At 42.6% G+C, this 10297-nt stretch overlaps 1 protein-coding gene across 4 annotated transcripts in view; it reads left to right on the top strand.

The window, feature by feature from the left end:
- exoc6b (exocyst complex component 6B) overlaps positions 1–10297 on the top strand; it is a 116065-nt gene that overhangs the window by 63982 nt on the left and 41786 nt on the right. For all 4 annotated transcript variants that reach the window (XM_032499412.1, XM_032499410.1, XM_032499411.1 and 1 more), the window contains 3 exons: positions 3850–3961; positions 5747–5881; positions 6112–6300. In XM_032499412.1, coding sequence (XP_032355303.1) covers positions 3850–3961; positions 5747–5881; positions 6112–6300 — 436 coding nt within the window. The remainder of the gene's footprint in view (positions 1–3849; positions 3962–5746; positions 5882–6111; positions 6301–10297) is intronic.

The raw sequence follows: 10297 nt of genomic DNA, 5'->3' as shown, positions 1-10297 counted from the left end.
CATGTGATAGTATACACGCCATTACAAAACAAAGAAACAATTGATTTTTGGAATTCTATGAATAGATTTTAAATCTGTAGAGCTTGAGTGGCGATAGGAATGTGAATTGATTTTCTTTTGCACGCCCCTATTGTCGGGTAGCATGATGTCATCATGTTAGTCAGTTGAGATGTTGTAACGGCAACATTTTGCACCAAATCTATTTCATTTGAATGGAATTATTGTCGGAGGATTCTCAGCAATAAAGTAAATCTTCAGCTTTTATGTTGAGTTGTACTTGTGTGACCAAGTTGACACTTACAACTTAAAATGGAGGAATCCAATATTTTAGTTGTATAACACTCATTTTTCCTACTGAATACTGGGTTTTCCCCAGGTTTTTAGATGTGCATTGCTTCGTCTTGAAGATGTAAATCCTGTGCCGCCTCACTAGTCTACTGTATATCCACGACGTTCCACTTCCGGGAGCGCTCTGGATTGTGGACTAGCCAGACCAGACCCTCCACTGCAGCGCTGTAGAAGAAGGTCTGGCAATGCGAGACTTTGACCAAGCTAACAATTTAAAATGAAGGAATCCAACATATTAGTTGTATAACACCCATTATCTCTACAGAATAGTTTTCTCTAGGTTTTTAGAGGTGCACTGCTTTGTCTTCATCATGTAAATCCTGTGCCGTTGGTCAGATTTCTGATAATATTTGTCAGCGAATCGGCTTAAAATAGTATCTTTTTGTGTCATTTCTGTTGTAATGAGAGCTCTAACGCCGGTCCCCCATGTTGGAAACCTAACACACGTGTGTTGACCTATGTGGATGTGAGGTTGACTGAAACACAGCCGTCCTGAGCTTTGCTTTCAGGAAGTCTTTAGCATGTTTTTGAACAGTCTCCCTTTTTTTTCTTCTTCTTTTTTTTTTTTTTCTGAAGCTACACCTGTTTCCAATTTATACTCACTTCTGCATACATAACCCCATCATTTTTATTCTCGTACATTAAAGTCACCCTCTCCCGCTTTCATAATGTTTCAGTCACTTTATTTCAGTTGGCGAGCAGCCGCAGAGCGCAACCACAGTGACATTTAGTGTGTCGCTGTTTCAGTGACAAATGATGTCAAAAATCGTGCTAAGGAGCTATTTGAGGGCAAGAGAAAAGTATGAGTGGAACTGTTATTTTCCTGCCATTATTTTTATATATATATATATATATATATATATATATAGATAGATAGATAGATAGACCCACACACTTCCAACTACTACACACACAGATAGAAACGGCAAGTATGCTCAGTCCATCTTCCAAAAAACAACTCACACACACACACACACGCACACGCACACACACAGAGCAGAGTGTACTTGGCTGCCAACCCAGTTGATTTCTGTTGTATGTGTGGGACATAGCTACGTAGCACAGTCGCTTCTCCGCACTTGAATGAGGACGTTGTGTGTGTGTGTGCGTGTTTGCTCTTTAACACTGTCCAGGGTTCGTTTCGTGGTACAGTATGTGCATACCTGTGGCTTCCTGGCTCGGTGCGCTCTAACTTCTCACTATTTTCACCGCTCTTTTTTTCATCATCATTGTTGCTCTGTGTATTTTTAGGAAATACCTCTACATGTCTCCAACCATGTCACTGTGCTGTAAATATTCCTGCACTGAAGGCTCTTGGCTTTCTTTTGACAGCATCAACCACCGCGTATTTATTGTGACTAATGGCGGTATAAATACAATGACATTAAATCCAAATTCTGTGATGTGTGTGTGTGTGTGTGTGTGTGTGTGTGTGTGTGTGTGTGTGTGTGTGTGCGCGCTTGCAGAGTTCAGTAGCATACAATGACTCTTTCCACTCTCCACACGCGCACACATTTTTGTCCACTCTGCACTTCTGCCACTCCAGGAATTTAGGATTCCTCTGCTTTTTTGGAAACAACGTGAGTTTGGAATTCCAGCTCTTGCTCTCCCTGCGTGCGTGCGTGCGTGTGTGTGTGTGTGTGTGTGTGTGTTGAATTCCAGCCACAGATAATGTACTGATTTGGTTGGAATGTGTTTGTTACCCGCAGGGCTCTGGACCCGAACACACATGCATAACACAGATTCTTCTTCATCATCCCGCAGCGGGAGAAAGTGAATGAGCTGATTTTCTCTCTCTGTGTGATGTGTGTTTGACCTGACCTTTTTCGTGTATGTGTGTGTTTGTTATCTAACTAAAATGGAAGGAGTTTCTGTGTCGATTTTCTCAACGACCATTCATCCGATCGGCATCACACTTGGTGGGTGTAATGCCGAGCACCCGGTGAAGTGCAGTGTTGAGTGCGAGCTCTTAAGATCTACGGGACATGTAGCCTATTAACCGTTGGGTACAGATCGCTCGACGTCCAAGAACAGAGGCAGAAAAGAGAGATCAGAGTTTTTAAATTCTAGGTAGAAGTTTGCCAGACCCTCCTCTACAGCGCTGTGGAGGAGGGTCCTGCTAGTCCACACAGCATTTTGTGATGGGAGGCAAACATGCTCTGGTTTATTGGCATTTCTTTAAACCAATCACAATCGTCATGGGCGTTGCTGAATACCAGACAAAGCCACGGTGCCGCTGCAAAATAGCCTCGTGAAGGAACTTGTTTTGGATGAACATGTGTATGTTCAAAAGTAGTTTTAGTCTTGCAACAGAAGAGAAAACCCAGATTGGACAGATAGTCTAGCTAGCTGTCTGGGTCTACCCTGCAGAGATCTGAGGAGCAGGTAACCATAGTCCTCAGAAATCCACCGGAGTTTGAAATCCAACACAAAGAAAGCCAAAACTAGGGGATATCCGGGCGAAAAGAGCGTGATCCGGCGGCACCCGAACAATCCCAGGAAAGGAAACGTCGCAGATATAGACTATATTCTACAAAACTCAAGCATCAGCCAAGTAGCTTTCGATGGGTTTTGTATATTTGTCCACTTCTGACTTCATTTGCTTCTTCTTACCTTCTCCTGTGAGTGTGCCCAACCTCGCGTTGGATGTCAAAACAGCTTGCCTCAGTGGATCCTTATTTGTGCAGTCTGACGCTGCCAGGAACCCAGTTATTTAAACAGGAGGCCAAGCACAGCCAGAGAGACACACGCTGCCATGAAAAACCTCCCTGGACTCCCAGAATTGTGCAGAAATTTGTCTGGGTTTCTTCACCAAAACACCATTCACATTTCAAACATAACAAAACGGATAGTATGTCAGAGATTTTGTAAGTGGGTCTGATTAGCGCCATCAAACACTTGTTTTAACAGGAAATCTTAGCCTGTTTCAGGTTGAACAGCCCGCTGGCTTTCTTCATGCCTCGTTGGCTGTGCAGGGGTGGTCATTTTATGTCTATTTTTTTTTTAATTTAAAGTCTGTCCAGGACTAGATTGGGTAAATATATTAATATCTATCGATCTATCTATCTGGACAGGAGGCAAATGGAAATATTTTTGGATCAGTTTAGCAGTTATTAACAGTCTGTGGATATTTTCTTGATTTAGGGGCAATCTGTTGAGTCTCAAATTAACTTTTTCTCAGTGGTTAAGGTTAATTATTTCCATCGGAAGATTTAAGACACTGTTAGACTTCTAATGAGCCTAACAGCTAATAACATGGTATTGTACTCATTTGAATTGGCTGACATTTAGACTTTTTCCAAACGGATAGTTTCGCAGACTGAGAAATTCACTTAAAATGTTTGTACTGGCTTCCAGACGCTGCAGCTCTCTGCAAGAAATGACTTCTGCACAGTCACTGATCCTCTGCCCTCGTGTGTGTGTGTGTGTGTGTCCGTGTGTGTGTGTGTGTGTCCGTGTGTGTGTGTGTGTGTCCGTGTGTGTGTGTCCGTGTGTCCTCAGTTCCACGGAGGTAGACGATATGATCCGCAAGTCGACAAATGTGTTGCTGACCAGAACCCTCAGCCACTGTCTGCACTACGCCATTAAGAAGAAGAATGTTGGGCTGGCAGAGGTACTTTGTGTGTGTGTGTGTCTATGACCAATGTGTACAAATAAAATAAATAATAACTCAGCTTGACGCTTGTAATAATCTCTCAGATGGAAGGAGCTAACGTCGTTGCACAGATTGAGTGTAACTTGTTTTCACAGAAGGATCATTAACCACCTTTCCTGCTTATTTACTCTTACGAAAACAACTTGTTTTCCAACTTGTTGTTGTTGTTGTTGTAACTGTGCAGAACGGTGATCCCAAACGGTGATTTTTATTTTCCACTTGTCGTGCTCTATGAACGGCCCTCAAGACCAAACACTATTATTTCACAAGAACGTGATGTAACGCCAAAGAGAAGGTGTTATGTCGAGGGGTGGGGGAAAAAATCGATACCGCATAGTATCGCGATATTTTTCAGTGGCAATACTGTATCGATACACAGGCGCCAAGTATCGGTGTATTATATATGTGTTGGTCAGTTTGTCTTCTTGACAATCCCATTTTGCAGCAATAAAACTGAAGTGAGATGGACAAACAGAATCTTTTTAGATCTTTTTAGATACAACAGATGTTGACAAAGTTTCCTTTTGAAAGTCATTTGAAATTGTAAAAAATTAGAAGTTGGACAAAAGGGTATAAATTGCAATATATTGTATTGTGGCATAAGTATCATGATGATATCGTATTGGGAGGCGTCTGGTGATTCCCACTTCTAGTTATGTCTGCGTCCTTTACCAAACCGGTTTAATGAATTGTCTAATGCTGCTGAATACGTGCAGAATACCAAGACAAATATCAAACCAATAACAAAAATGTGTCTGAAGACTGGTTATAGTACAAATTAAACGTGTGTGCTTTTGTTTTATTTTATCATACCCTTTTCCCACACAACAATGAATAAATCAAACCAAATGAATGAATACATGAGGACATTGAGACAAAAAAAACGTAATATAATTGCATGGTTTAAAAAAATATATATATAATGCACGGTTACACGTGTACAGTATAAGAGACATTATTTAGTCCCATTTAAAGGTGCATGGCATTTACTCTTTTTGGCGAGTTCCGCTAGTTTTATGGTAGCCGCGATGTTCCCGGTACGAGGTTCAGGAGCCATAAAATGACGTCGCAACAGCGGTTTTTTCCGGCGGGGAAAGGCCCGGCAAGTTGTGGCAGCGCGTGGCCGTGCACCTGAGGAGCGTTGTCGTTGGGGAAGACTGGCTGAGCAGCTTCGCCTGTCCAAACGTCTGTATGGTTCTTCATGTGCAGACCACAGAGTCCAACAGTGTTATATGTGTGTTCAGAGGCACGCCACACTGGGGAAAGACACATTTAGCTGGAGAGTGTGGACAAACACGAGAGACCATTTTGTCAAAGCAAAAAAAAAAAAAAATAAATAAAACAAATTGGCTTCATGGACAAAAGTGTTCATAACATTGTTACAGGCAGACAGTCATTTCAATTTGGAGATAAATGACATTCATGTTATAATTAGAGTAGATAGGGCACCAGGACAGCTCAATTGGTAGAGCAGGCGCCCAAATATAGAGGTTACTTCCGCTCTCTTCTTCTCTACTACTTCTCGCTTATTCCCAGATTATTTTGTATGTACGCCCTCTGGTGTTTCGGAGAATCCTGCAACGAACGATGCGCTGAGCATTAACGTGTCTGTGCATGCTTGCAGCGTGCAGGCCATCTACGGAGACGGCGGCATTGAGCCAGCCTGCTGAATCTCACTCTCATGTTTACAAAATACACGTACCTAAACATGCCCAGCGTCATTTGTCCTGTGTTTGTATCCAGTTGGTGCAGGTGATCATAAACACCACCCACCTGGAGCAGTGCTGCCATTTCCTGGAGGAGTTCATATCAAACATCACAAATGTTCCACCTGACACAGCAAACGCCACCAAGCTGTACGGGACCTCCACCTTTAAGGTACACCCAAAAAAACTTTCTTTTCTTCTGTATCTTCCTTCTCTATCTTTTCTGTCCCGGCAACACAAATGCACATAAACCTTTTTTGTTTTCCTTCTCTTTATTATTTGTTCTACACGCCTCACCTTCTTCAGTGGTTATGTCAAGGTGGGGCAATGAATATGACAGGTGTGCGTTAATAATGAATACATGAACACAATCCTATGTGTCTGATCTCGATCTTCTCGCAGGACGCTCGCCATGCGGCCGAGGAGGAGATCTACACCAACCTGAACGCCAAGATTGACCAGTTCCTGCAGCTGGCAGATTACGATTGGATGGCCGCCGGACAGGGAGGCGGGACTCTGGAAGCCAGCGACTACCTGGTTGACCTTATCGCTTTTCTGAAGAGCACGTTCAGTGTCTTCACCAACCTGCCGGTAAGTACACTTACACACACGCTCACACACACATGCTAACACGCGTAGACACACACACACACACACACACACACACACACACACACACACACACACACACACACACACCCAGCACCACAACACAACCACACACACACACCCACACACACACACACACACACACACACACACACACACACACAACACACACACACACACACAAGCAAAACTCAGAAGCATTTAACTGTGTGTGTGTTTGAGCATGTCTGGCTTTCTGTGTTTTGAATATCTTGAAAATCGTTGATCTGATCTACACTGCTTGACACTTGGCGGTAGGGTTGAACAATTTGGGGGGGGAAATCTACTGAAATATCAGATGATATACAATAGGGGTGGGAATCACTAGACGCCTCCCGATACAATATCATCATCATACTTATACCACAATACGATATTGTGATTTTAAACATATTGCAATATTCTTCGATATATTGCAATTTAAAATCTTTTTTCAAACTTATAATTTTTCCCAATTTCAAATGATGTCCCCAAAAGGAAACTTAGTCAACATCTGTTTCATTTAAAAAAATAAATTTCTCTGTTTGTTCATCTCACTTCAGTTTAATTGCTGCAAAATGGGACAAACTGACCAACACATATATAATAAAAGATCGATACTTGGCGCCTGTGTATCGATACAGTATTGCCACTGAAAATATCGCGATACAATGCTGTGTTGATTTTTTTTCCCCACCCCATATACAATGATGAAGATGATAGATAAGATAGATAAAATAGTAAATTTCTTGTATTTTCTGTATGTGTGCTGTGTGCTTGTAACTGGCTGCTGAATTGGTAATTTCCCAGTTTGGGATGAATAAAGTCTGACAATCCATTTAGGATTTAAGGGCCCAGACAAACAGCATCTTGCTTTACTTTTCACCCTTTCTTTAAATAGAAATGTAGAGTCCTGCATTCAAATGTTTGCTTCAAGTGTTAAAGAAAGCACAATGTACTTAAATGTATTTAATGTCTGTTCAAGGTGGACCTTTCAACTCTACAATTTAATGCTGGGTCGTTAAATAAATAATAGTAATGCATCATATTCTTATTGTGATATTTTGTGAGTAAAATGTGAATCTGCAACGTGACCTGAAATATTTCTTTCTTCAGGAAAATGTAATGGTTTTCAACGAAGTAAGTCAATGGTATACAGTTTAGTGGTTTATTAGGGGTTTAAGGAGGCTTCTGTAAGTTATTTCAGGGATACAGTGGCTCTGGAGAAAGCAGCAAGCCGCAAAATAGGATTGGTCACTAGAAATAGAGTACATAGCATAATGAGCATAGTGGCAATAAAAAAACTTTTCATTACAGTTTTACTGGCCAAAATTAAGATAAAACTACTCAGCACAATGGGGTGCCCTGGGAGCTCACCTGGTATAGCGTGCGCCCCATGTACAGGGGTTCAATTCTGACCTGTGGCCCTTTTGCTGCATGTCATACCCCTCTCCCTTCCCCCTTTCCCATCTACAGCTGTCCTGTCATTTTAAGGCAAAAATGTCCCAAAAACGATTCAGCACAGAATGCTTACATACCTTATATAATACCTACTGTGTGTCTGTGAGCGAGTGAGTGAGTGAGTGCACAGAGGTATAAGCCTACTCACCAGTCTGCCTCCATGTGAGCGTGAGACATCACAGGGCAGGACAATCTGCTTTAGTTTGTTACAGTATCAGCTTGTAATGGGTTAGATCGTTAACATGGGGCCCGTTAAGCTCATTTAAGGGCGAGCTGGTCGGGTCAGCAGCACCAGATTATACACCAACTCAGACCATTGACTCCACAACCCGACTGTAATGACATTACACACTCTTGTCAGGATCAGTATAGAGTGTATTGCAATGTGTAGCCGATTCATCAGTCTATTGTTGCATGTAGTATTTTAAAGGAATGGATCAGATCTTTTGAAATGTGGTTTGTATGAGCTACTCCTCCATAGTCAGTGTATTAGCTACAGTAGATAGAGGTCAGCACCCCCCCCCCCCCCCCCCCCCCACCAGGTTGGAGGAGCAGGCAGGAGTACGAACACGGAAGCTAAGCTAATGTCATGCTGTAGCTGGGGCAGCACCTAAACATATTTTATAATGCCCATATCATGAAAAAATCACTTTTTTTGGGATTCGGGGTGTTATTTCGTGCAAGTATTCCACAAGTGGCCCTCGTCTAGAAGAAGTCTCCCAGCTACCTTGTAGCTGCCTTGTACTGACCAAAGCTGCCTTGTACTGACCAAAGCTGGAGAAAGAGTTATCTAGCTGATGTGATATTACCTAGCTACTGCGCATGTGTGACTCCTAACAAAGAAGTGAGATGTCTCACTCTGTAGCTAAAAGAGACCTAAAAAGAGACCTGTTTTTTGAAAATGAAACAATGTAAACCTGAATATGAGCACAATATGGGCATGTTAAATATCTAAAAAAATAAGTATTATTTTAAGAGTACGCTATATTTTGAATATTTTCACCACTTTACCTTGCTCTCAGACAGCCCTTTACGATGGGGAACTAAACTTCGTATTTGTTTTTAGGTATTTAAAATGTGTTTAGCTGCCGCCCCCGTCCAAAGCAGTACATTGCTTCCTTGTCGGTACTCCTGCCTGCTTCTCCATACCGTGGAGCGTGCCACCATCTACTGTAGCTAACGCACTGAACTCCCCTCTACTGACTCCCTGATCTTAACCTTCAACCTCGGTCCAAATAACTGAATTTTTCTGTATTTGTATCCTTCAGCAATCAGCTATGGAGCATTTCTTTCCTTCCTTTATGTACACTGTCCAAAGCACACATGATCAATGTTCCCACTTCCTGGTTTAAAGCACATGGACATTTCTAGTAAAACTTAGAATACACACACACGCACACACGCACACACGCACACACGCACACACGCACACACGCACACACGCACACACACACACACACACACACACACACACACACACACACACACACACACACACACACACACACACACACACACACACACACACACACACACACACACACACAGTCTTAGAATGATTGCACAGATTTGGTCAAAGCAGGTCACAAGGCCATAAGGCCACACACACAAGGTGGTCGAGCTAAGTGTTTTCCAGCACTCATAAGAAGCTTTTTCTACACCCCCTCGAGCCCCAGACGTGACCCTGTCACACACACTTTAACACACACACACACACACAGCGGGGCCTCCTAAGTAGATCAGATGCTATGGATCTAAAATGCTGGGTGGTATGACCTTCTGAATCAAGAGGTGGTCATGTAAAAGAGTAAAGTTACACAGAAATGAATCCTATTGATACTATTGAAGGGACTAGACAGGAGAAGCAAGAATAAAAATTTACTTTAACAATTGCTACTATTAGCGCTGCCGCTTCTACTGCCTCAGTTAGTACCACAACTACTACTGCCTCCGTTAGTACCACAACTACTACTGCTGCTACTAGTATTAGTACTATGCACTAAAACTCGGCTGTGAGGGGCAGCAAGAGAAGATTTGAAGTGGAAGACAGATATTGGAGAGAGACCAAGGATCCAGGAATAAGTGATTGTTTTACATTTGTGTGACTGTTAAAAATACAATCCAAGATGTTATGCAACTAACAATCGGCACACTGAAACTCAACACGCACGCACACAAACACACCCCCCCACCCCACACACCGTCAGATCGCCGATTTGTCAAAATGAAGGCTCACCGTGACACAGCAACATTCTTCCAGTCTGGCGCTCTCTGCGTGCCTGCGTGCGCGCTGATGTGGTCGTTTGAACAGCTCTAAATGTAACTAGTTGGAAGCAGACGTGTGTGAAGAAAGCTCAGCGGGCTCACATTTCTTCAACAACCTTACAGAGGGGTACATCGTTCCAGTTCTCACCGGAGAGGGAAATGCTGCCCAGTCCAAGAGCTAATAATACCATTAAGAGTTTATTGCTATCCTAGAAAGGCATGAAACCCCCCCCCC

The sequence above is a fragment of the Etheostoma spectabile genome, chromosome 19 (assembly GCF_008692095.1).
Source record: "Etheostoma spectabile isolate EspeVRDwgs_2016 chromosome 19, UIUC_Espe_1.0, whole genome shotgun sequence".
Lineage (NCBI taxonomy): Eukaryota > Metazoa > Chordata > Actinopteri > Perciformes > Percidae > Etheostoma > Etheostoma spectabile.
The sequence above is the reverse complement of the archived record's forward strand: the minus strand, read 5'-3'. Positions and strand labels throughout refer to the sequence as shown.